The sequence below is a fragment of the Aspergillus pseudonomiae genome (genome assembly GCF_009193645.1).
Source record: "Aspergillus pseudonomiae strain CBS 119388 unplaced genomic scaffold BDV37scaffold_53, whole genome shotgun sequence".
NCBI classification, from domain to species: domain Eukaryota; kingdom Fungi; phylum Ascomycota; class Eurotiomycetes; order Eurotiales; family Aspergillaceae; genus Aspergillus; species Aspergillus pseudonomiae.
The window spans coordinates 73,133-98,572 of record NW_022476045.1 but is presented as its reverse complement, the minus strand read 5'-3'; the positions used below and the strand labels follow the sequence as shown (position 1 = coordinate 98,572).

Below are 25,440 nucleotides of genomic sequence, written 5' to 3'. Positions count from 1 at the left end.
AGGCGCTCGATGGTGCAGTTTGGGGATTCTAGGCCGAGACTTAAGATTTCTCGCCATGAACAGTTCTGTTTGCTGCGCATGGGCCATCCTACCTGACAGATATTATTTTTCTTGACTTCACCCTCAGCTGACGAGAAAAGCCCTATCAAATACACACTCGACAAAGCCAAATCCACGCTTAATCCTACAGAATCCCAATCCGATCGGAAGAACATCCCAGGTCTTCTTGATAGAGAACCAGATTTTACTCGGAACTGGACCGGTGGCGGTCGCTAGTTTGGGAGCCTTGCTTATTCTGTGTAAAACGCCGCAAAAACTTACATTGGACTGCAGATACTCGACTGATATTGTACGTTGATTGGAGAAGTTCTTCTGGCCAAAGACTAAAGTTTGAAGAAATATGACCTGTTCCCACTGCGGTGAACTCCATCGAGAGAGTAAATATTACCAAGTTTACCAATATCAACGTACCATATACAGATATTATCATATTAGCCGAGTAGATCGATCTATTACTCCGTACTCCGCATATGATCTACCAATTAGAATAGGCTATACATATGAACCATCAAGTATTTACGCTTTTAAACTATTCTATCTTAGGTACCGTGATCCCTCAGCTTGGATCTACTGCTACTGCTACTGCTCCTGCTCCTACTACTATATTAAGATCCTTGGTTTAGGTATCAGCTCTAATAAATAATCTTAGAGTATTATCAGTACTGTAGAACAAGATTTTCTATATAGTACCGTAAGGTGCGTGTCTTAACGTAAAACTCTAAGGTTTCAGTATAAAATGGCGACTATCTCGAATCTCGATTGAGTCCCACTGAAAGATCGCTTACGGTCGTGCGTTCTTATTTGGAAGGGATCATCTGATCTATCCCGGGCAATATGTTATAGAGATATAGACCTTCCGAGCTACACGACGCGAGACTGCAGCTAGTGGCCGGTCGGCAATTTGTTTAAGAAGGCTTGTCCTGCCGGGTCTAGACCTTTCCTGTTGTGCGTCTCTGCTATATTCTATGCTACGAAATTCAAACCAAAGAGCGTCCAGGTCAACGACCGACTTACTCTCTACCAAAATGTCTCAACCCTACCACACTTTAACCAAGTCCCTCACCTTTCCCAATCTAGACCAGTACCAATGGTGGCAGCAAGCTGGGCCAACTCTGTCCAAGTTGCTCTCCACAGCTGACTATCCCATTGACCAACAATATCAATATCTCCTCCTGTTGGGCCTACACATCATCCCCATGCTGGGTCCGTACCCTTCGTCCCAGCGACCGGGCCTCTACAAGAGCCCCATCGGCGGAATCGGCACCCTCGAATTCAGCCAAAACTTCACCAAGGACAAGAACACAGTCCGGATGGGGTTCGAGCCGGTGCACTACATGGCGACCACTGGGCAAGACCCATGTAACCAGCTCATCATGAACGAGGCATTGACAACGTTCAAGCGACTCGGCGCGACCATGGACTTATCGCTGTACCATTCCTTGGTGGCGGGGCTCACCGTCTCCGATACGGAGCTGAGCATTCTTCGAGAGAGAGATGAGCTGAAGAAACAACCAACAAAATCCCAGCATGTATTTGGAATCGACATGAAGGGGGGAGACGTGTTGGTCAAGGTTTACATTTATCCGCAGCTCAAGGCTCTCGCGCAGCAAGTACCCATCTCGGAGCTGATCTTCTCTGCCTTGGGCAAGGTCGACAATGGTAAGTTGGGCGAGAGCGGGTGTCTTTCTGTCATGGAGGAGTTCATTGCAGACCAGAGTGTGAATCCGGCGACGACCCCCGTCACCTTCTTGGCCTGTGATCTGCTGGAGCCTAGTAAGGCTCGGGCCAAGGTCTACATCGCGGAGTTCCAGTTCGACTTTGAGACGCTCTCCCGGAACTGGACCCTTGGCGGGAGATTGACCGATCCAGAGACCATGAAGGGGCTGGAATTGCTTCAGGAACTCTGGACGGCGTTCGATCTTCCCCAGGGACTGAGGGAACCCCCTAAACCGGGTGACTCGCCGGCTCGGCTGCCGTTCCTGTACAACTTCGAGATGCAGTCCGGGAGGAAGTACCCGAAGTCGAAGATTTACTTTCCCCTGGCGGATGTGAATGACCGCGACATTGCGAATGTGTTGGCTGCGTTCTTTGAGAAACATGGATGTGCGGGATTGGCGAAGTCCTATACCGAGAATCTGTTGCAGTATTTGTAAGTGCACTTTCATCCTTTCTGGTATAGGATATGCTAACCGTATAGCCCTGGTGTTGATATCTCCGAGTGTGTTACGTTGCATGCATGGTTGTCGTTCTCGTACTCGGAGAAAACTGGTCCGTATATGACGGTGTACTACCAGTGGCCGGACAGCTTCAACCAGTCCCATTTGACTGCGGGTAGTTCCTAGTGTGGTCTTCATGAGTCCTGCGCTTAGAATGTGGTCTTGTTGGCTCTTTCGGCCTGAACTCACTACGGAGGGGTATTCCGGGGTATGAATGTATGAACCTAGGGCTGATGACTCGCAATCCCCAATTTTTGAAGTATTGTCGTCATTCTTAACGCTTGACCCTGGATCAGTATCTTATCCCTTCAAGTCGAGCACACCTCGACACAAGTATGCCTCTCTTATTCGCTAAACTTTGGTATCTATCACACAAGCAATCTCCATCTAAAACAATGTTCTTTATATTCAAACATAGTCTATTTTATAGCAGTAACCTGTTTAAATCATGGGATCCATATCTACACAACCTTCTCTCAGGATGTAATCACTACTAATCCACGTCTTATAACCAACCATAGTGGTGATCTCAACATCACCACCTTCCTTCCACCCTTTCAGCCAACAGAAATGTACTCACTAGAACCAATTCTAGACAGATCCAGGCACCAATCTTGAATCCAGGATATGCATACAGTAAGATTAAAAAAAAAAAAAAAAAAAAAAAAAAAAAAAAAAAAAAAAAAAAAAAAAAAAAAAAAAAAAAAAAAAAAAAAAAAAAAAAAAAAAAAAAAAAAACAGATGCGAGAAGTCTCAATGGTCAAGGATCCCTCGTTTCGGGGTAAACTTGACAGCTCTCGGAATGAACCTACTACAAGTGGCCATCGGAATACCTTCAGTCCGTATTCGGAATAACAAGCCCTGACTCCGACCCCTGGTTCAGTCAGAGCTTTACAGTTCGATTGAACGCTGACATACACTTGGCAACCTTCCATTAGACAACATCAATCGATGCTTCTATAGTGCTTGTTATGAAGGAATAGGTGCTTTGGGCATATTTAAAGAGGGATACCGAATGCAATCTGGTCGGAGTAAGTCGAACGTCCAATGCCGAGATCCAGGCAGCATGATTTAGTTATCTGTTCGGAGTTTATAAATACCCACTGAGTTCATCAATTGATAGGCGAGATGAACAAATGGCAGGGATTAATTCCTAGGTAGTGACGTGATAGGGCAAAGAAGAGTCACGTTAGATAAGCAACTAGTTCCCTGGCTGTGTTGAGCGTCTCTATTCTTGGTGTGCGTCAGGATAATCCATACATCCTTAGACTATCTGTGATGGTCTCTGGTATCACTCTGATTCAAGATGCCGACTCTAGAGCCCGCAACCGAACGCACGCCGCTGCTCTCCGTCAGCTCCAGCTCAGATGATGCGGCGCACGACGAAGGGGCCATGTCGCCGCCTCCCGATGGTACAAGAAGAATCGCAGATTCACTTCCCCTGTCAGTATGGCTCGTTGCGACCATCGAGCTGTGTGAAAGATTTGCCTTCTTCGGGACCCTCGGGCCAATGCAGAATTACCTCCAGTACGCGAGAGATGACCCTCTGCGTCCTGGTGGAATCGGTACGTGCTAATCAAACATATCTATCTATCGCTCTGTCTGACGTGACTAGGGCTGGGCCAAGCGTATGCCACGATGGTGAACCAGGGCTTCTTGCTATGGTGTTACATTACCCCAGTGATGGGCGCTATTGTTGCAGAACAGTACCTCGGGCGCGTGAAGACCATCATCCACTCTTCTACGCTCTACATCTGCGGCTTGATGATGCTCTTCCTGTCCTCGTTGTCAATTGCCCATGACTTAGGCGTGTCGCTGGCAGGTCTGCTGGTGGCCCTGTTCTTTATCGGCCTCGGGGGCGGCGGCATCAAGGCGAATGTCAGTTCACTCATCGCAGAGCAATATACCGGTCCCAAGGAAGCCAAACGCGTCCTGGACTCAGGGGAAGAGGTTATCGTCGACAGGGCTCTGACAATCGAAAGGTACGTGACACATCACCAATAACCCCGACCAAAGTCAACCCTAACACCGCAGCAAGGATATTCTCGACATTCTATCTATTCACCAACATAGGCTCCTTGGGCCCCCTCCTCACAACAACAATCGAGCAGAAGCACGGCTTCAGCGCCGCATTCAGTCTCCCAGTGCTCGTCTTCCTGATCGGCTTCACAGTCATCCTATCCAGCAAAGACCAATACGTCAGCAGACCCCCGGAAAGCTCCATCGTCTTCAACGCATGTCGAGCATTCTGGATCGCCATCAAACACAAAGGAAACCTCGACTACGCAAGACCCAGCTACCTCGCAGAAGCAGCATCAGACTTAGAAACCCACGCAAACCCCCTCCCCTGGACCGACACCTTCATCTCCGACCTCCGCCGCGCCCTCTCCTCCTGCAAGATCTTCCTGCTGTACCCGATCTACTGGGCCGCGTACACGCAATTCCTCACCAACTTCATCTCCCAAGCCGCGACCATGCAAACCCACGGCATCCCGAACGACATCATGCCGAACATCGACACCATAACAGTCCTCCTCCTCCTGCCCCTCGTCGACCGCGCCGTGATCCCCCTCCTACGCCGCCAGGGCATCCCAGCGCGCCACGTGCACAGAATCGCCGCTGGCTTCATCCTGATCGGCACGTCCATGTTCTACGCTTCCTTCGTCCAGCGCATCATCTACGCCGCGCCGCCCTGCTACGACCGGCCCCGGGCGCCCGACTGTCTCGGCGGAAGGGTCCCGAACCAGGTCTCCGTCTTTGTCCAGGCCCCTGCGTACATCCTCGTCGCTGGCTCGGAGATCCTGGCTGCCGTGGCTGGGATCGAGTATGCGTATACGCAGGCGCCGACGTCGATGAAGTCGTTGGTTATGGCGGTTTATTTGGCGGCGACGTCCGCGGGGGCGCTTCTGGCGATGACGGTGACGTTCTTGACGGTTGATCCGTTGGTGCCGTGGTTGTATGTTACGCTGGGGTTGGAGAATTTTTTGGCGGGGGGTGTGCTTGGGTTTTTTTGTGGGTGAGTGTCGTTAGGTTGGGTTGTAGATGATATATTGTGGGGATATATCATGTATTAGATAGAGCTTGGTGGATGGGGAGAGACTGGTTTGGTTTTTTTTTGTGTCTTTGGTGTGATAAGCATGGTTTACTAGTTGTAGCATGACAGCTTAATATATATATCCATATGTCAGGGTGTTCTGTACGTATGCACACACGTCGGAGATCGAGTTGAAAACTGCTCTAGTGAGAACCCCAATATTTTCTTGACTAATTCAGTAGTAGCCAGGTATAATAATATATCCGAAATCTAAAGTGATAAACCAATCAAAGGCTTATGACAAAACCAAATTATCAAAGATGACTCTAGACATGCAATATCTAGTCTTAACCATGACGCCAATTTTCAGAGACACTGGAAGAAAAAAAAAAAAAAAATTATAAGTATGAGAAAAGAACCATCATGTAGAATGGAAAGACAGTTAAGCAGCGACGTCTCCGTTGCCGGTCTTCTCGGTGGCGCCATTCTGCAGGTCGAGCTTCTCGTTGACCTCGGCGGCGAGAGCATCGTCCGACTTCTGCTCCTCCGAGGCGGAGGTCGACGCAGCTGCTTGCGCTACCGGCACGGGAACGCTGCGCTTGCGGCTCTCGCCGTTCACCTTACCCAGCACCTCGACATGGTCCCCCTTGAACAGGACAGGGCCCTTGATGAAACTGGGCTTGCTCTCTCCTTCGGCGGGAGGAGTCTCCAGCCCGCCCACAAGTTTCCGGGCCTCGTCGTCAAGGTTGGGCATGTCGCCCCATTGCCAGTCTAGCTGGCCGCCGTACTGCTTGGGGATAGTGGTCGGGTCCATGAAAGAACTAAGGGTAGGCAGGACCTCGGCGGAGGAGAGGATGAAGATCTTAGAGGTAGTGACGGGGTCAAACCAGCGCTTAATCCAGCCCCAGACGGTTGGGAAGAAGGAAGGAGCTCCGATGATCTTTGCTGGTTAGCACGACTCCATAAACCAAATACGCCGCTGGGAGGGGCTCACAAAAATGCGGTCCAGGGTCTCCGGGTAATGCGCCGTAGCCAGAACGCTCGCGTCCTGCATGTGACCCTTCAAGTTCCAGAACTGCTTCAAACCAACACCGCTGACATCGACAATGTTGTTCGAACTCACAATGGGCGTATCGGGATGCGGGCGGGACAACTGGGAGCACAAGGGCATGACAAAACGGAGGAGGTTCTCGTAGAGGGCAAAGAGACGTAAGAGACGCTGCGGCACCGTGGAGGACTTGTGCGTTTCCGCCGTCGCAGAGGGATCGGTCATGGTGGAGTTATAAGCGGCCATGTTCTTGCTGTTCAGGTGCCGGATCTCGAACACGTAAACGGGGATACCGCGGCGGTCCCGACGACCTGTCCATTGAGGGTACTGTGTCGCATTAGCCATGCAACTCCATCGCACAGGATAAGATCAACCTACCATCCTCCTCGCGGCGTCATACGACTCCACATCGATATTCTCGTACAGAGACTCGATGGCATTCTCCTTGCGCCAGTCCTCGGTGTCCTTGAATTGGCCCCAAGCGCCATTCACGTCGAATTTGCGGGCGCGCAGGAACCGCCTAAAAATGCCCCGTCAGTGCCATACACCCCGCAAGACCCAGCCAAGACCAACAACATACAGCATTGTCGCATCGTCATGGCTCGCCTCCTCCGTGTCACTCGCGGATTTGTAGTATCCATTTTCTTCGCATAGTTTCTTAAACTCCTGCAGCTTCTTCTCCTGATCCTCAGTGAGATGGTTCAAATGTCCGACCAGCCATCCGGTCCCCGCGGCCTGAGACGCCGACGCAACGGGGTCGTTCTTGGGATCGCTTTCTAGCGCGGCATTGTCGCTCTCCTGGCTGGATTTCGACCCCCACAAAGGCATCTTGTTCGCTTTAAATATTTGTGCGAGTCTTGGGAAGTTAAAAAAACTGTTTCGGATCGTTCGGATGAAGGAGGGATTAATTGATTGATTAATTGGCGCACGGGGCAGAAAGATCGTCGTCTAGCACGGCCGATTTCTGGTCCTTTCGCTCGGGTGCGGAACTCGATCGGAGTCTTTTCAAGTCCCGGACGATAGTCAGGAGAAGGAGGTGAAGAGATTGGGGTGCAAAGCACTACGCGATGACAAACAGAATTGGTGACTTGGACTGTAACAATGAATGAACTTTTGGACTGCAGTCGGGGTCGGGCATTAGTGAACTTTTAGTTCCGCTTATGTCAGAAATTCATGCATAAACCCCTGCATCCCGCGGATGGCAATTCCATGGGGTAAATCCCCACCCAACTTTTGGTATTCATTCATATTCAAAACCCGGTCAACTATGCTATAGGATAACATGACCAAAAGTAAAAGAAAGAACATAATACACAGCTCATTTCCTGTGAGTCATTGTAGATTACCTGCAAATATTTATACACAAAAATTCCCTTCCTGCATCACCTCCAGAACTCAATGTCCCAGTAAAGCGTTTTAGTCCTCGGTGAGGTCGCCGTACTCCCACATACCGCGTCTCTCCTGCTTGGCCTCTTCCTCCTGGCTACGCAGGTGGGTCAGCGTGTCCGCGGCAGAACGTTCCCAGGCCTTCAGCTTTCTGGGCACCATGGCGAGACCCTCCCGCACGAGGTCAGCGTTGATGCTGTGGTCCAAGTTTTTGGACTCGGTGGGGTCCATCAAAGTAACGTGCAGGGTACCCTCGGGAGAAACGTAGTCAACGTTGGCCACAAGCTCCCGGTTGTAGAGCTGCTCTTCCAGGAACTCGGCAGCATCCTGCAGGTAGTCACCCGAACCGGGGAGCTGAGCCATGGAGAGAACCGCGTCCACGGCCTGGGGACGGAGTTTCTGCACGGAGAACTGAGGCTGGCTCAAGGCCCTGAGGCGAGACCAGGGAAGAACCTCGGAATTACCGAAGTCGATGTAGAGCACCTCGGCCTGCTGTTTCTCACGGTCATTGCGACGCACCTTGGCGCGATACCATTCATTATCCTCAGTGAACTTGGCGGCAACAAAATCACCGGCCTTGGGAGGGCCAGGCAAGGGTGTCTCGTTCGCCTTGTTCAGGTGGAAGGAGCGGAATGCATTCATCAACTCAGTGAGCGCGGAGGTGCCGGTGCCAATCTGCTGGATCTTCAGGCGACCGTTGGTGGGGTCAACGTAAGTAACCATTACATCACGGTAATCCTTGCGGCGCTGAGGAGCTTCATCAGCGGTGTTGTTATCAGTGGTCTCCTCCTCTTGCTCCTCAACATCTTTGCTAGGATCCCAGTCATGCCAAAGTCCCTTGCGGGCTTCCTTGGCCCTCTGCTCCGCTGCGAAGTACTCTGTGGCATGTCCGGACTGCTCTGCAGAGTAGGCATGAACAGTGGCAAACCCTTCCTCGAGAAGGACCTTGGTGAAGTTCTCCTTGTTGACGTACAGAGTGCCGATGAAGCCACCAACCTTGTCGATGGTCTCGACGTCGATTTCAACATCACGCTGCATGCAACGCCTGTTCGCCAGGTCATGTGCTTCCTGTCCAAAGGGTTCAGACGCTTCATTGGGGTTACGGGCCGATCGTGGGGCGCGGATACCCGAGAGGACGAGGGTTAGCTTGGCGTTCTCACGAGGCACCAGAACGGTGAAACGAGAGCCCGACTTGACAAAGTCCACGATAGCCGGCACGCGCTTTTGCCGCTGGAGGATGGAAACTTCCATCTTGGCCTTCTGGACGCTCTCCGAGTAGTCCTGGTACTGTTTCGTCTTGGGTGGCTTCGGGGACCACATTCCCTTACCGTCCTTCTGAGCATCAGCCTCAGCGATCAGCAAAGAATCATAGTCGGGGGAGCGGTCGTCATCATCTTGACGGTGACGGATGACAGAAGCGTATCCGGCCTCGACAAGAGCCAAAGCAATGTTGGTATTTCCCTGGATGACCGTGGCAACGTCCCTTTCTTCGTATCCCTCGGTAGCAGGCTTCTTGCCGTTGATGGTCACCTTAACATGCTTTCCGATGAGCCTCTTACGAGCAAACTCCTTCGCATCGGCCGCGAAGGGTGCCTGCTTAGGATCCGATGGCTTCGGCTGGCGAACACTGCTCAAGCTGATCTTCTTTTCCTGGCCAGACTTGTTTCTAAGGAACAGAGTATCGGCATTCAGCACACGGCTAACAATGTAGTCCTCGGCGGCCCCGCCAGCAGGACCCTTTGCGACCAGACCAGTAAACAGACCCTTCCGAGCATCCTTGGCGGCCTTCTCCGCACGGCGGAAATTAGCCATATCAGCACCAAGAAGGGGAGCGTGCAGATCGTGGCAACGGGCCAAGCCCTCTTCCAGAAGGAACTTGGCAATGTTACCATTGGGATGGAGAACGGTTGCGATCAATTGACCCTGAGGCGTGACACCCCGCAAGGACACTTGGACCTTACGCTGCTGCAACCGGGACTCGACGAACTGGTGTGCGTCATCTCCGAACGGCTCAGCAGGCTGCTCCTTACCCTCGGCGTTCACCCGTCGGGCAGCTGGCGCCCGGACACCGGCGACTGCAACCACAACCTGCAGGTGCTCCTGGGGAGTAAGAAGCAGGCGAAGGACCAGCCTATCCCCGTTCAAGACTCTCTCGACGATAGCCTCCAGGGGCTTGTTTTTATATTCCTCGACGAGGGCCTTTCCATCGGAAAGTTTATAGGTGGTCTCCGTGTGGCCCTTGTCTGCTCCGGCCCAGACACCCTTCTCCTCGGACTGAGCGTGCTCCTCTAGAGCGCGCAAACGCTGTAACAAGGCGGCGGTCTCTTCGGACTCGTCGGCGCGTTTACCGGCTTCCTCGCGGACGCGGACCCATCCTTCCTGGACGCTAATGTCGGGCAACAAGACTTCAAAAGTAGGGAGCTTGATTGTACCGTAATCGCGTTTGGCACCGGTAGGGATGGTATATAAGACGTTAAATTGGACGACCTTTCCTACGAGCAGCTCACGAAGGAATTCACGGGATTGGAAAGCATAGGACTGTAGAGAACAAGAGTTAGCGAAATCTCCCTGAAAACCTTCCCATAGATACTCTGGTAGCAATGGGGAAAGAAAGCAAAAGAGTGAAGGATGGCTATCAGTGCAGTAGAAGTGGCATGTTTGTCAAAATTGGAGCTCGGCGCTCGGAGATAGAGGCCACCTATCCTGACCCCAAACAAACGGAGGGAGCAGCAATTGGGGAAACACCACAAAGGAAAACCTGCTCACCTCATCGCCTTCTCTGCGCAACCTGGGCGCTGAAACATATGCCAAGCTCAAGGTGCGTTCCTGTCCTGGATTGGTGATATGCGACAGCACGACGGTGTCGCCGGACAGGACAGATTTCACGCGGGCTTCCAGAGGCATACTGGCAAGCAACCAATGATAAGACAAAATAAAAGATCGACGGCACTGGAGGGAACCAGTGTGGGGAGACAATCAATCCTGGTGTTAAGAAAAAAAAATAATAAAAAATAAAAGTCGGGGGAAAGAATGAACAGAGAAACAGCAATCACAGTAGGACTGGACTGCCAAAGAATAGGTTTATTGATAGGGGGGGGAAAGGCGTTTGGGGTAGGCAGAGAAATGAAATGTGGTTGGAAGGGGAGCTTCCAGACTAGTCCCGGCGGACACCTGACTTGCGCTGGGATTTGTGGGGGGAAGAAAACAGTCTGGCCAAAGGGAGATTGTCCTCATTTCAACCACCTGAACACTAGTCCTATTCGAGGCAAATCTACTGGTGCAAGGGAATCAATTATCTAAAGAATATCGAATGAAAATTCAACTCGTGTCATCATTCCTATACAATTTCTAGAATTGAATTCGCCGGGACCAGAACCTCCTATCAGTCCTCCAGGAACCACATAGAAGATCCGTCCAGATCAACTTTTGAGCATCGCCCAGATACCTCCCAGTTTGACTTGCAGACTGTTCTAATTCTGATCCAGCACTTCACATCCTAGATTAGACTAGAACTATGTGTTTAAGCAGCAATGCCAATGACACCTAGACACCATTAATATACAATTCTGCGTTAGGTCTCATCAAGTGAGCCAGTCACTTACCGCAAGCGGGGCGAGCACCAGCATTGCCAGTCTTCTTGGACTCCTCGTGGCCACCACGGCCGAGGTCGTCAGTACCGGCGTGGACGACGAGAGTACGCTACGATGATTAGCCTGTTGCACTTGCGCCGTCGACCTTCGAGATGAACTTACGCCAAGGACGCTCTCGGCACCGATCAGCTTGATAAGCTTGTCCTGCTTGGAGCCGACGGCGTTACCCTCAGCATCGGTCTTGAAGTTACCCAAGTCACCGACGTGGCGGTTCTCATCCTCGGGAGCACCGTGCTCCTTGCTGAAGGGGTTGACTAAATGACGGTCGTCAGCCTGTGACACGCATGCTTAGGAAAAGGCAGCCGGGAAGCCAGGAACATACAGTGAGGGCCAGCGGAGGTGCAGCCGTTGGTGTTGTCACCGAACTGGTGGACATGGAAGGCACGCTCAGCGTTGGCGTCGTGGCCGGTGATGTTCCAGGAGACGGTGGTAAGGGAGTTCGCGTCCGCCTGCTCGAAGGTGACGGTGCCGGAGATCTTGGAGTCTCCGCGGAGAACAGCAACTAGAGCCGTCAGTCCTCATTCTCGTTTCGGAGCTAGCAGTGCCAAAGAAAAAGCGACTCCTCCAAATCGGAAAGATTCCAGATCCGATGGGGTAGTCGATCAATGGAAACGATCCATCGTCTAAGCTCTTACGCATGGGGTGAAGCTTGTCCACCACTCGATCCAGCCGACCAGTCTGGAACAGGTAAAACCATAACAGAGCGAGGGACCATGACACATGAGCACCTTGGGGTTGAGATCTAGATCTAAATCTGCAAATCCCAAGCAGGGCCTGGGATGCGGCCCAGTGATAGGCTGGGAAGCTCACGCAAGGCGAGGGGGTTTGCTTCACAAGGTGCTCAAATCTGCTCACTCAAGGTCCCCGGCCACGGTCGATCGTGGATCCTTCACACGCAGAGCCAATAACATAGCAAACAACACAGATAAAGATGACGGGTACCTACCAGCCTTGACCATTTTGACGGTTGAGAATTAATTTAAATTCTTAGGGGGGAAAATAAAGGTGAAGGGAAGATAGATTGATACACGGATGAAGATGGAAGGGAGAAAGAAGAGGAGAAAAGAGAGCGAAGGGGGTGGGATGAGGGGTAACTAATAATATGACGGAATTCCATCCTGACTGACTAGCTTCAAGCAGTACTACTACTCGGACCAGTTATTCGATGAGCTTCCAGTGCTGTTCGTCCCTCCTTGGTATTGATGTTACCGCCTACAGTACGAAAAATCGGCGGGAAACCCAAGAAAATGCACCCCCACTTGGCGGGGTCGTTTCGGGAATGACGTCCTGGTGGTGTATTTGCACGAAATGAAAATCCGAGTCAACCTCCCTCTTCCGGCGATTCCTAAGCACCGCTGGTCCAGATCTCCAGCCATGTCCGTTCACTTTGTACTCTGTACCCTGTACTGTGTAGTCGTCAATAGCGGTGGCTCTACTTTGTTCCGGTTTCCCCATCCGAAAGTGACCCCACCATGCAGGGAGAGGTGTGCTACAGTCTACTAATGCAGACCAGCTGTCCAGTCCCCAGGCGAGCTACGGTTCATGCAGTTTTCCGGCTGCAAATGTCAGGGCGTATTCTGTTCGTAGCAACCGACGATACAATGTCCCTCAGCGTTAAAACCAAGTTGGTTCCATTTGTGCCTCGGCTAGACCCTGCCTTCAAGCACGCAATGGAGCTTGACAACTGCCCGTTTCCACTTCCGGTCCGATAGCTCAAGATCGACAAGTCCCGTCTCCATGCTGGTGGCTGGTAGCTTGTTGCTTTCCTACCACTGGGTCTCCAATTACAATCCTGATCAAACAAGCTTATCTAGGCCCGCAAGATGCAGCCACACGTGGGAAGAAAAGTGAAAGATATAACTCATTCATGATTCGTATCTACTAAACCAATTTTGTAGGTCGCCAATTTTTACATGAAGACATTGCATGGACATAACGTTAATTAATGCAAGTGACAGTCTCCCTTTAGGCCTGGATCTTCTGCTTGAGGATGTCCTTCAGGGTCACGGCGTCGGCAGCGAACTTGGAGATACCTTCACGCAGCTTCTCGACAGCCATAGCCTCCTCGTTGAAGTCGAAGCGGAACTGAGCCTCGTCGTTGATGTAGGTCTTCTTGGGGATGTCAAGGCCGGCGGCGCTGGCGGCGTCGAGCTTCTTGGGGACAGCGGCGGTAGAGTTGTAGAGGTCCTCGAGGAGGTTGGGCTACACGTGTCCGTTAGTACTGTGATTTTTCAAGTCATAGCAAATGGCGCTCAAAACTTACGGAGATGGTCAAGTAGTCACAGCCAGCAAGCTCGGTGATTTCACCAGTGTTACGGAAGGAAGCACCCATGACAATGGTGTTGTGGCCGTGCTTCTTGTAGTAGTTGAAGATGCTCTGAACAGACTTGACACCGGGGTCCTCCTCAGGAGCGAAGTCACGCTTGTGGGCAGCCTTGTACCAGTCAAGGATACGGCCAACGAAGGGAGAGATGAGGTAAGCATTGGCCTCGGCAGCAGCGATGGCCTGGACGGTGGAGAACATGAGGGTCAGGTTGCAGTTGATGCCGTGGTCACGCTGGAGGACCTCAGCGGCCTTGATACCCTCCCAGGTGGAGGCAATCTTGATCAGGATACGGTCCTTGGGAATACCAATCTCCTCGTAGAGCTACGTATAATGTTAGCCACGCGCGTACTACAACCATAGTACATCTGACTATGCCATACCTTGATGATGTGAAGGGCCTTGTCGATGGAGGCCTGTTTGTCGAAAGAGAAGCGAGCATCAACCTCGGTGGAGACCTTTCCGGGGATGATTTCAAGGATCTTCTTGCCGAACTCAACCAGGAGACGGTCAAGGGTGGCGTCGACCTGCTCATCGACGGTGCTGCCCTATGTAAACTGTTAGGCCGCTGGTCTCATATGGAAATTAATTCAGACTGAAGCTCGAGGGTGACGTACGTGCTTCTTGCCGTACTGGACGGCGGAGTCGATAAGTTCGGCGTACTCGGGCTTCTTGGAAGCAGCCAGGATCAAAGAGGGGTTGGTAGTGGCATCCTGGGGCTTGTACTTGCCGATGGCTACATTTCCGTTAGATTATGACCAGATGGGGAATATGGAAAGACAGGGATGGACATACTGGCAAAGTCGCCTTGAAGAATCAATTGTTAACTTGGATTGAATCACTTATAATGACGGTGAAATCCCAGTGACTGAGAGACTTACCAGAGTCGCAGACGACGACCTAAGCAAGAAAGTTAGCAACAGAGTTTGGGAGGCAATACAGATGGCACCAGGGGTAAATGAATGCTTACAGTGCCGGTGGCCTTGAGCTGCTCAAGAGAAGAAGACATTGTGAAAGCTGGAGTGGTATCACGAACAACGGGGGGGTATAATCAGAAGATGGGAAGATTGGAAAGCAAAGTATGAAGAAGGAAGGATCGATGTCCAGGAAGAAATGCCGGAGTAGAAATAAAACGGGCGGACGTGGCGATCGCAGAAAGACGCAGAAGCATCGGAGGGGAGCAAACCAGTGGTTTTCTGACTATGGGAGGTGGGATGGTGGGGCAACGATGACGCTATGCCTGGTCGGAACCCATGGCCTCAGGCAGTGAGGCCGTACTGTCACCGGTACGATACGTACAGTACATGCATAAATGACACTGTGACAGCGAAACTAGTAGGTACTACTACTGAACTGCTCTCTCTACAAACCCTCCATGAGAGAAGCGAAATCAGCTTTTGGTTTCTATACTTGCTTCTCACATCAAATCTTGCGACCATCCACAACGGCTATTGTAACCCCCTTCAAGAATCCCCTGAACAGAAGCCGGTTCAGTCGGCGCAGTGTGCTCCGGCAACGCATGGCCATCGGAGTATAGCGGTCCACCTGGTATCCCGCCAAACAAAACCCCGCTCAATGGAGGTCCCTCCCCTTTCACCGAAGACACTACGGAGGAGTAGTCCCGTACCTAGTGACTCCGTATTATCAATGGTAACTAAGGATTTGGTGAGCAGCTGACAAAGGAATTAATCAGAACAAGGAACATCATCGCAAACATTCGTTCTACTCGGCATATTCTATCTAGTAGTGAACGATTTCCTCAAATGGTACATCTCATAAAGGGATTAAAAATATGACCAGATCCTGGCAGAAAAACAAAGATATGCAATATATTGATTGATACCAATCGCGGTTAATACTGAACAAGGAAGGACAAAGCGCTACAGATTTATCCGGCGATCGTGGCATAAATTGACCCTTCCCCAGGATATGACAAAATTAGTACTCGGTAGTACCTGCATGGGAAAGCAATCCACATTCTATGTTTCCCAAAATGTCCTGGATTCAATGCTTCTCGGCCATCCCGTCTCGTTCCTGTACCCGACCCAGAAATGTACTGCAGTAGAATTGCAAGGTATGAAGAGCACCACCGCAACGTATGCCAATTAGGAATGGTGTACGGAGTAGAATCTAGACAATTAAATAGCCACTAAATCTATACTACAAAAGCTCAATGCAGAGCTTTGACACCTCAGCCTCGATTCATCAGCTAGCCACATGTCGGGAGGATATATAGATATAGATACACATACATACTATGTTTAATGGACCTCTCAACTAAAAAGATGCCAGGGGTAAAAGTTATAGTTTTTCCAAGTTCCAACACATCACCAGATCTATGTATAGCCTAGACCAGACCAGTCTGGGGTAAGATGTGGCCCCCATTGTGGCAATCTCTGCTATCGAAGTGGAGTCTGCCGGAACCAGTTAGGTGTGTGTGTGTGTGTGTGGTTGTCGCTACTTTAGAGTATACAGGCGAAGTAAGAAACACAGAGAGGGTAGGCCTACTATCGAAACCAAATTGCGAAATCATGATAGACGATATGTCATCTGTAGGTGTTGGCTTTTCATTACCTAGAGTGTATAGAATACCATAAGACCCAACCGTCCCACCGGAAACTTTTGGCTTTCCCTTTCGGGATAATTTAACCGCCGCCATCTATATTTTGTAAACCAGTATATAATCATTCGTCATGTCCCACGCCACAAATATATAAAGCCGCAAAGAAGAGAAGAAAGAAAAATGGAGTATGGCTGGAAGACGCAACCAGGAAAGGAAGTAATAAGAAAGGAAAATGGGCAGGATGGAAAAGAGGGAGTACGCTATATCCGACTACCCCAACCGTGAGTTTATACGGGCCGTGTGGGAGGTAGTGTAATCGAGCACTGGATATCCTTCTAACGACGCTGGACACAGCTCCATTCATACTATTATTTGGGTGAGCTTCTGTCAATATGTGTTGGGCCGAACCGCACTTACCACTTTCCCCGCTTCATCTCCAGTGTAGACCACATGTGGCAGCGTAAGAATACAGCTGATACCGGAGGAGATATTGGCACCATTGTCACGACTGCTGTCGGTGTGATGAAGTTGTCGAATTAATTCAAACTCGAAACGTCCATTGTGAACGATTTTACTCCATATCTAGAGCATGGTAAACCTCCAGTTAAAAACGAACAGGCCACGAGGCCAGGATTTCTGAGAGGGCACATACATTGACGACACCTCGCCGGTGACCAGTGAAGAGAAGCTCTCGCTCCTGCCACTCATTGTTGATGCCCTCGTAGAAGACACAGGACAACACTTGATCATCGTCTGACTCGCACACAGCCTGGTCTAGCAATAGTGCTCCATTGAGTGTGTAGAGGCTGATACGACTTCCCCGACAGACTGCGATTTCCCCTGTCACATCGTTGATTCTCGCACACTAGGATAGATCAGCAACTGGGGGCCAGGTGGTTATGATATGTAAATTATAGCTCACATCTACATGTCCTTTGGCCGGAAGCTCGCGAACGAAGGTTTGGCGGTTGAGATCCCAAAGCATGATTTGACCATCAGTAGACGCAGAAAGAAGAACACTAAATGACCGCGACACTGCTAAGACCGTGACAGGCGAGCGATGTCCGAAGAGAGATCCTGCAGGTTGCAAATCTACAGACTTTGCTGTGGAGGTGAAGGTCCATGTCGAGACGGTACAATCTGCTCCTGAGGTGACTAGCGTACGAGAATCTGCAAATACTGCAGCTGATAGCTGGCCAATATGAAGATGTTCGAAGTGTCCAAGAAGCTGTAGTCTTTAGTATTCTATACAGAAAAAGGTAAGAAGAAAAGAAAATAGTGACTGTGACGTACCTTTCGACTATCCGCGGAATAGAATCTCACACTACCATCGAAGAAGCCCCATTCCATATACTTATCATAAGCCGGTGGGATATTTAACCTGAGAGCTGCAGCACACAACAATCGATCCTGCTTCATTGAAAGCGAAGATACCCGTTCACCGATGTCTTGATTCCTATGTTAGCAAGTAAGGAAGGGGGGAAATGGTAGTCAACAACGTACCTAGAAGTGAAAGTGGCTGCTGTGTAAGAGACTCGGCGAGGCGATCCAGTCGTGCGACCTTGTGTCGTACATCCTCCCTCTGAGAGTGAGGGCGATTGAAGATCTGGTATGGTGTCTGCCCAAAGTTGTGAATGATGCCAATTGTAGCTAGTCGTTCCACAGGGTCGTCGATAGCATCAACATCTTTGGCCCCTTGGTATGACAGGTGATGGAAAACATTGACCGCTTCAATGGCGGCCTCGCCTTTCTGTTTGCAACCAAATACCAAGTCAATCCAATGGTGCAGATTCTGAGTCACATAAGGGCTTTCCAACGCTTCACGATGTTTTTGGATAAAGATTTTTGGATCGCCCTTGGCCCATGGTGGCAATTCCACAGAATCAATCGCAGTAGTCATGTTCTGTAGGACTCCAAAATCAAATTTATTGGAATTGACGAGGAATTCAGGGAGGTAGAAAAATTCGGGTATAAGCTCTCTCACGTCCGACATGTTCCCGCGTGAAGCGGATTCCCAAGCCTTTCCAATAGAGTAGAAAAGACGGTCAGCATGATCGAATGTGCCACCCTGAAGTAAGAGGTATGACTTTACAAACGGCTGAAGACGGATTAAATATGAGCTGACAATCATTGCTGAAGAATAGTGAGTTCCGTAATGAAATGGAGGAGAATCGCCCGCCCCCATCTCTGCGAAAGCTTTGTATCGTTCTCTGAACTCGCCCTCTCGCTCAGGAGTTTGGCAACCCATAGGCTTCGATAGGTCACGGAAGGTTTGTGGGTTAGTCAAATCCAGCTCCTCGCTTGTATAATCAGCAAGCACCCAAGGGAAAACAGGGTACTGGGTCAGATCGTTAAATGTCCTTCCAGCGAGGGTGTTGATAAGCATGAGATAATGAAAGTTAGAAATTTCACCCTTCACCCACTTCCGGGTTGCAGGATGCGCCGGTGAATGACCAAAGACACTGGCAAATCTTGACCCAAGAGACTGAGGTGCATCTTCCGGGCTCCGAAGGGTTTCGAATCTCCAGACATCTTCCGGTCGCGAGTGGCCAACGCTCCCTGTCACTTGCGGCGCCTTAGCTGCAAGTTGGCTGCAAAGGTTATCCCGAGCGGGCGACGAGATGAGGGTCAGCAAATAGCTAGTTCCGTCGGTAAAGAATATTTCGAGGGCCACATCACGAAAAAGAAACCGCCTCTTGGAGACGCTGATCAGGTCCGACCACTTCCAACTTCTAGTTTCATGCTCCTGTGATTTACGTTCATTGGATTCCCGGCCAGTGATCATGCGAACATAAGGGTCTCGTTCCTCTGTAGGAGCTTGCCAGACATTGACAATCTCGCCATCTGACCTCTGGAAAAAGTTATCTAGAATGTAGATGTGGTCTTTCCCAAGGATTAAAAGGCCTTCACATGCCTCCAATCCGACAATGCGAGACATGTTGCATACGCTATCGACTTGGTCACCACGGTGAAGGCTTCTCATGACCTTTCTGTTCTTGTCTTCATATTCTTCAAGATCAGCCTTCGGGTCGTCAATCATCTCGAAGCTTTCTTCAAATACGCTCCTACTGTCGGGACCAATACCCTGAGGATTGCCCTCCGAGTGGTCGGCAGCCATGGCAGTGGGAGTCAGACCTAGAGAGTCACCGTTTGAAGATGTGACATTCGTGTCTAACCTCATCGCCGGAGGCTCTGAAGCCTTCCGTTTCGGTTGATAATCTTGACGATCCCCTGAATCATCCGGCACAGTACGTAGTCGCATACGGCTTCGCCCTTCAGTTTGGTCAAGGCGCCATCTTCGCTCCTTCTGTTCAGCAAAAACACCCCCATAACGTCGCAAGTCCATATTCAGATGCGCCAGTGCCGCCCACATAAATGTGGAACTATCCGCTTGATCCTGTAGTGCTCTTTGATACTTCAGAAACTCTGAGGCTGATATGTTCGATACCCAGTGAGGGAATGTAGCCTCGTGCTTGCGTATCACTTCTTCACCGAGCTTTTCCACCTGGCCCCACTGTTTCAGCTTTTCTTGACGCCTAGAAATTCGAGTGCGAGCTGATGACTCTGAACTCGTATTTTCTTCTTGGACAAAAGTTTCCCAAGCTTTTGATAGGATTCCGAAGAACAGAGCGTTCAGATCGTCGTCCTGGTCGTCCACCCATTGCAAAAAGGCAATATCATCCATGCCAACAAGAGCCTCAAATCCACCGGAAAGACGCTGCTGTAAAGGCGGTGTCGCTTGGCTTAGGATGGCGGACATCTCTATCGGCTTTTGCACTAGCATGATTCTAAAAAGACCGGCCGTCGCTAGGCGTACATTTTCATTCCTGTCGATTAATTTCGTGTAGAGAAGATAGCACAGTAACTGCAGATGATCGGGCTGAGTTTCCCCAGAAAGCAGTACTACCTGCCAATATGAGAGCCGTTTTAGGAATGAAAGTGCCTCTGTACCATCAACTTCTGATAGCCCCAATAAAACCACACGAAATACTGTCGAACGAATTGTTGCTATCGCCTGACTGCAAAGCCGTATACTTTTTAGGCGCGAGACCTCAGGTCGTTGCAGATATTCCAAGATTGTTCCTGCGAATTCAAGAGTAGCTGTGGCGCCGTCAACAAACCAACCCTCATAGACTGCTTCCCCTAAATGCGTTGCGAAGCGCCCCAAGTTAGTTAGCACGCGTGGTTCGGACAACAACTCGACCCTTGAGAATATGGCATCCTGGAGTGTAGATAGAAGGCTGCGCAACACCCAGGAGTTGAAGTACGCCTGGTGCTCGGGGAATCCTGGAGGCGTCCTAAGGTAGAGTCCAAGACCAGAGAACTCCTTCCTTTCCAGGAGCTGCTCGGAAAACACAGCAAGGGCTAGATTAAGAATAGCAGTTATCAAAGGATGGCTAGTCGTGCCTTTGCTTTCAATTCTCATATGCGGAAAAGCACGACGTATGCGAAGAGAGGATGGCATATGCTTCCCTCGATCGGAGGTGACTAGGATGAAAGATGAACCACGTCTGAGAGGTCCACCACTATCATCATGGCTCCCAGGCTGTTCGACAGTCGTTGTTCGTAGTTCAGATGTCCTTCGTGATCGTGGGCGAGACACCAAATTATGATCATCAAACGCTAGACTACCCGTATGAGAGCTCAATTCAACATTCGGACTCACGGGATCGGAGCCGATAACAACGGGGAAAAGTATAGAAACTAGGCTTTGAACGTATTCAGGGCGTGCTGCAAATTCACGGTAGCTTTGTGACTTTATCTGCGCTAGAGCAAAAAAATCAACAACAGAGGTTAAAAGCGACAGTTGTGCACCCGTAGTACCGGCAGGTGTAGGAGATGACATGGACGGTTTGGTGATTTGAGCGAGTCGATCCTGGAGAGCATCGGGGTTCTGTTCATTGACCATCGAGAAGTCCTCGGCGAATACTGTTTGCTTCAGTCCAGACTGCAACATGTCGGAGATGACTGGGAGCATCTCAGGATAGACAACCTGGGCTTCCCCATTGAGGCAGAAAAGCTCGGAAAGAGAAAGCTGATCAAATGGTTTATCAACATTGGCCTTGCCAATATCAACACCAAATAGTATAGAAAAGCAGATAGGCCACATTATTGGGATGCTCCACCATTTATTTAGATAATGTCGCATTATAATATAACCGCCAGTCTTATCGTTGAACTTCTTGCTGTAGCTGGCCCCGTGGATTACTATCAAACGAGCCATGATCTTCGTCGCCAAAATGACAATCTCAGGCTCGCCCTCACACATGAGGTATAAAAGCCACTGCATAATAGTCAACACTCGTTACATGAGGGGCGGTATTCGCTCTACAAACCTTGTTTGTAACAGCTTTAGCAAACCTCTTAATCGGGCCCAGGTCATGTGCATTGCATAGAAGAGAGCAATACATCCTAAGCATCTCTATCGCTATCGTAGTGCTTGAAACGTACTTCTTATCGGGATTGGGCGTGGGCTGCCTTGCAGCAGTAGTGAATCGGAGGCTCTTTTTTTTCTGTAACCTGCTTGGCTCCTTTGGCTTGTGGATACCATAGGTGATGAAGAGTGCTAGGAAACGGAGCAAATCTGCTGACAGGCAGCCTTCCATCAACGATCCAAAGGCCGAAGTAAACAGTCGCAGTCCCTCCATTGTAAATTCCTCACCCTTAAGAGCCTCGAGTAGCTTTTTATTAACACCTATTTTCTATTAGTATAAAAATGTAAACATGCGACGACCAATAAGTCAATATGAAAGGCTTACGCATGCGGGCGAGGCGCTTTGCATTGAACCGACGGAACTTGCTTTCACTGGCGAATATGCAGTATTGGGAATAATACAACTCAATAAGAGACATCTCGCCATATCTCCACACCTCCAGGTCAACGAGCAAGACTCTATATGCTAGTGGGTTCGTGATGATGGAGCGATTCGGTTGGTCAAAATCATAGCCGACAAACTTAAGGGTCAAACGAAGGAGGTCGAATGCCAGTGTAGATCGCTCTTCGTATGTGGAGCAGACGTTGGACGTCTTCGAGCCCGTGGTAGCACCCGTTGCTGGCCATGCCAGTTTTTCGCGCAACAATGCCGCAAGGATTCCATAACCATTCTCCTTTTCCATTGCTTCGCTATTTCGCCAATTGTCTTGTACAGCTTCATACAGCGCTTCGACCGCCAAAAGTGTAGATTCAGCACTCCTGGCCGCATGAACCAAGCTCAAATGAACCGCCGCACAGCCGCCGATGCGCCAACTCGCGTCATCCAAGGCTTGCGGTATCGCAACTACAGGGTCCCCCGTTAATATACCGATACCATGGGCCTGGGTTAAAGCATCGTTAATAGCAGGGGTCCCGCCATTGACCGCTACTGCATTTCCTCCAGACTTTGTTAGCTGATGTAGGTTTTTGGCTGCCTGTTTAGAGAGATACTTGAGGAGTCGGGTTTCATCAATATTGTTACTATCATCATCATCTAGAACAGATAGTGGAGAAACATTAACTGCTATGCATTCTTCGCGAATAAGAGTGCTTGCCTTTCGCCGGATAGCAGTGACAATGTCTGATGACTCCTCTTTACCGGGGTGCATATGTTCGTTACGTAGATTCAAGGCCGCGGAAGCTTTATACGTCTGGAAGGAACCTAAGCAGTCTTGAAAGTTCCCGTAGTAACGTGGACCGAGATTGTAAAACACGGCAATCATGTCGTCACTATATGCTTCTTCAAATAAAATTGCATTAGCTAGGGACCATCGCGAGGTAGAGATCCCCTTGCCAAGTCTCATAGCCAGATCTTGTGGAGTCCCGAAAAACGATTGAACTCTAGGCGGCCTATTGGGAGCGCTGGGAACCGGCATGCATGGATAGTCTATCCGCAATTGCTCAACAAATTCACCATCTATGAAGAGAGACGCCCGAGAATATGACGGTGGCCTGGGCTTTTTATGGACCACACAGATATGGTACCATCGGCTAGGCTCGAAGGCTATGGACTTGAATCGAACGCTAGGACGAGCTCCCTTGATCGAGGTCTGCAATATAAAGTTGCGAGTATCCTTTTCAAGGTATGCGAGCAGGAAGCAAGTTTGGCTGGCATCAAAGGCTCCAAAGATTGTCGTGTGAGTATTCTTGTCAAATTGGTCAAAGCGGGCCCAGACTGCTAGAGTATAACCAGAAGAAGTTGCAGGTGGGAATGAGCGGCCCATGGTTGATAACTCTAAAGAGCAATAACCATGCAACGATAAATCGAACTGTATTGAAGGAGGTTCCTTAGAGCACTTCAAAACATCAACCAGGAACTGAAGGACCTTGGGGCAATCATGGGCTTGTTGGTATAAAGCAGCCACATCATTCAAGTTACTGATTCCCAGAGCACAGAGCATTTTTGCTAACTCTTGATAGAGTTGTCTCTCGGGTTCCGGGCGTTCCTCGTTGAATAAAAGCGGCAGAATCAGTGTTATAATGCCAGTGGAGTGCAGCATCGTGATATTCCTCTGAGACTGTGCGGCGAGTTGGACTAGACATGCCGGCACGGCTAGTCTCTGGACTCTGTGCTCGGATATGGAGGCAGACGACTGGGTAAGCCATACTCGAACAAATGGGCCCAGGAGCTCTGGCACTTCGACTGTTTCTGATTTTCCTACGCATCGGTCCACTTCTTCTCTAATGCCATCCAAAGATAGCTCCTCGGCAGTTTGGAATTTAGTACTCAGGGTTGTGAATATACTGGCAACTGTCTCCTGGCAAAGGGCCGCTGCTAAGATCGCACCGTAAAATTGCTCCGTATCACCTTGGATGGAGTCTACCTTCCTAGCCAAGATCTTGAAAGCTTCTTCCAATGCCACTTCACCTCCCCCGGCGATCCGGTTCGCAAAGTACCTTTTGTTCCCGACATGCTCCCTCAAGCTCTCGGCCAGAACTGCCAACGCATCTTTGTACACGGATAGCAGATCCTTCCTCTCATCCTTGGATGACGCTTGCGAATCATAACCTTGTGAGATCTTTCGTAGAAGGTCTAGCAGGGTCTGAAACCCATGCAGATGTCGGAAGGTCTCCTTTGCCTCTGTTGGGTGCTTGTTATCGATGAATGTGTGACGAAGGCGAAGCAGGCATTCGGTTGCAGTGGAGGCAATCTGAGACGTTACTATATCCTCCCCGCAGATAACTGTCAACCTATCGAGGACAGGACTTAATTCGGGGGCCGACGGCCGTTGGGTTGACGAGGACGGGGACCGCGAGAGGGTGGAAGTGGACCGGCTCATTGCGCCGCTGAAGCTTATCCCCGACTACCTATTCGATGGCCAGTGACCATGAAACACCAGGAACCAGCACTTAGCGTAAGGATGAAGGCGGTCTGCATTGGTATGCGTTATGGTAGCTAGTAGTGACTGCAATCCACACAGGTTCCCAACATGGCACAGCCGTAGTGGGAGGGAGGGGAACGGAAGGGAGAGCTGAGGAGTCAGGCGCTCAACAATTGCACTACTCTAGGGATGGGGGCAAGGTCGTTTGTGTCAAATTCGGCATCGGGAATGAGGATTATCCTGGTCAAGATTGGGGTTGTGAGTCGAGAGCGATAATTCCCTCTACACCCTCAGGATAGTTCCTGAATGTGATAGACGGTCTTATGCCAACGTCACTGGAGGCAGTGCCATTAAGCGGGGGCACATCGGAGCATGGGTGCATTTTCCAGCTCTCAGACCTAATGATTATCAGGTGACAAGCCTCCGACCGTCGGCGGTCCATCATTGGTGGAGACAGGTATCGATAAGGGGAGGCATGTCTTATCAACCGCAAAGCCCGACCGCCTGTATTGTACGAAACGGTAATGCGTTGATGGTCTGTAGCGGTTTCCGGACGATCGGCTTCTTATCAAAGTCAGGCGAACAACGGAAGATGGGCGTGCTCCCATGGCACGCGACTCGGGTTGCCCGGGAAGATGGTTGGTGGTGGCGACCAGTCGCCAGACGCCATTGACCTAACATGCCAACTCTTTTCGTATCAGGAACCTACTAAGAAGCAGTATTACTTTGAGGGGGTTGGTCAGGTACTGTACCTGCAGTACCTTGATGACAACAGGATTTTAGGATTTATTTTCACAACTACCATAGGATATTACTACCTATCGGTGAAGGATCACTTTCGGCTTTGTTGAGAGGGATATTTCAC

General features: G+C 50.2%; 7 protein-coding genes across 7 annotated transcripts; 2 read left to right on the top strand and 5 right to left on the bottom strand.

Moving 5' to 3' along the window:
* The first annotated feature begins 1,005 nt into the window (after positions 1 to 1,005).
* Positions 1,006 to 2,722, top strand: BDV37DRAFT_252833 (aromatic prenyltransferase). Its single transcript, XM_032082484.1, has 2 exons — positions 1,006 to 2,209; positions 2,258 to 2,722. Exons 1-2 carry the CDS (start codon positions 1,026 to 1,028, stop codon positions 2,400 to 2,402), a joined length of 1,329 nt encoding a protein of 442 aa, XP_031939565.1. The 5' UTR covers positions 1,006 to 1,025; the 3' UTR covers positions 2,403 to 2,722.
* A 312-nt stretch (positions 2,723 to 3,034) lies between these two features.
* On the top strand, positions 3,035 to 5,728 carry BDV37DRAFT_252831 (POT family-domain-containing protein). The gene is made up of 3 exons (XM_032082483.1): positions 3,035 to 3,841; positions 3,892 to 4,258; positions 4,315 to 5,728. Exons 1-3 carry the CDS (start codon positions 3,583 to 3,585, stop codon positions 5,294 to 5,296), a joined length of 1,608 nt encoding a protein of 535 aa, XP_031939564.1. The 5' UTR covers positions 3,035 to 3,582; the 3' UTR covers positions 5,297 to 5,728.
* On the bottom strand, positions 5,484 to 7,480 carry BDV37DRAFT_162240 (SEC14 family lipid-binding protein). The gene is made up of 4 exons (XM_032079185.1): positions 6,939 to 7,480; positions 6,737 to 6,878; positions 6,305 to 6,685; positions 5,484 to 6,250 (listed from the first exon to the last, which is right to left on the bottom strand). Exons 1-4 carry the CDS (start codon positions 7,184 to 7,186, stop codon positions 5,753 to 5,755), a joined length of 1,269 nt encoding a protein of 422 aa, XP_031939563.1. The 5' UTR covers positions 7,187 to 7,480; the 3' UTR covers positions 5,484 to 5,752.
* On the bottom strand, positions 7,481 to 11,027 carry BDV37DRAFT_162519 (putative transcription factor (Snd1/p100)). The gene is made up of 2 exons (XM_032079186.1): positions 10,511 to 11,027; positions 7,481 to 10,282 (listed from the first exon to the last, which is right to left on the bottom strand). Exons 1-2 carry the CDS (start codon positions 10,646 to 10,648, stop codon positions 7,775 to 7,777), a joined length of 2,646 nt encoding a protein of 881 aa, XP_031939562.1. The 5' UTR covers positions 10,649 to 11,027; the 3' UTR covers positions 7,481 to 7,774.
* A 237-nt stretch (positions 11,028 to 11,264) lies between these two features.
* On the bottom strand, positions 11,265 to 12,353 carry sod1 (superoxide dismutase SOD1; the record flags this gene model as incomplete). Its single annotated transcript, XM_032087600.1, has 5 exons — positions 11,265 to 11,287; positions 11,347 to 11,443; positions 11,497 to 11,648; positions 11,717 to 11,896; positions 12,341 to 12,353. 5 exons carry the CDS (start codon positions 12,351 to 12,353, stop codon positions 11,265 to 11,267), a joined length of 465 nt encoding a protein of 154 aa, XP_031939561.1.
* A 731-nt stretch (positions 12,354 to 13,084) lies between these two features.
* Positions 13,085 to 14,860, bottom strand: BDV37DRAFT_162234 (sedoheptulose-7-phosphate:D-glyceraldehyde-3-phosphate transaldolase TAL1). The gene is made up of 7 exons (XM_032079184.1): positions 14,688 to 14,860; positions 14,599 to 14,617; positions 14,513 to 14,524; positions 14,335 to 14,453; positions 14,101 to 14,265; positions 13,658 to 14,041; positions 13,085 to 13,596 (listed from the first exon to the last, which is right to left on the bottom strand). The coding sequence occupies exons 1-7, from the start codon at positions 14,724 to 14,726 to the stop codon at positions 13,360 to 13,362; spliced, it is 975 nt and encodes a 324-aa protein (XP_031939560.1). The 5' UTR covers positions 14,727 to 14,860; the 3' UTR covers positions 13,085 to 13,359.
* Positions 14,861 to 16,199: 1,339 nt separating this feature from the next.
* Positions 16,200 to 24,925, bottom strand: BDV37DRAFT_252776 (Beige/BEACH domain protein). Its single transcript, XM_032082482.1, has 7 exons — positions 22,040 to 24,925; positions 21,617 to 21,975; positions 17,784 to 21,564; positions 17,574 to 17,728; positions 17,203 to 17,508; positions 16,933 to 17,145; positions 16,200 to 16,862 (listed from the first exon to the last, which is right to left on the bottom strand). The coding sequence occupies exons 1-7, from the start codon at positions 24,531 to 24,533 to the stop codon at positions 16,668 to 16,670; spliced, it is 7,503 nt and encodes a 2,500-aa protein (XP_031939559.1). The 5' UTR covers positions 24,534 to 24,925; the 3' UTR covers positions 16,200 to 16,667.
* Between the last annotated feature and the right edge of the window lie 515 nt (positions 24,926 to 25,440).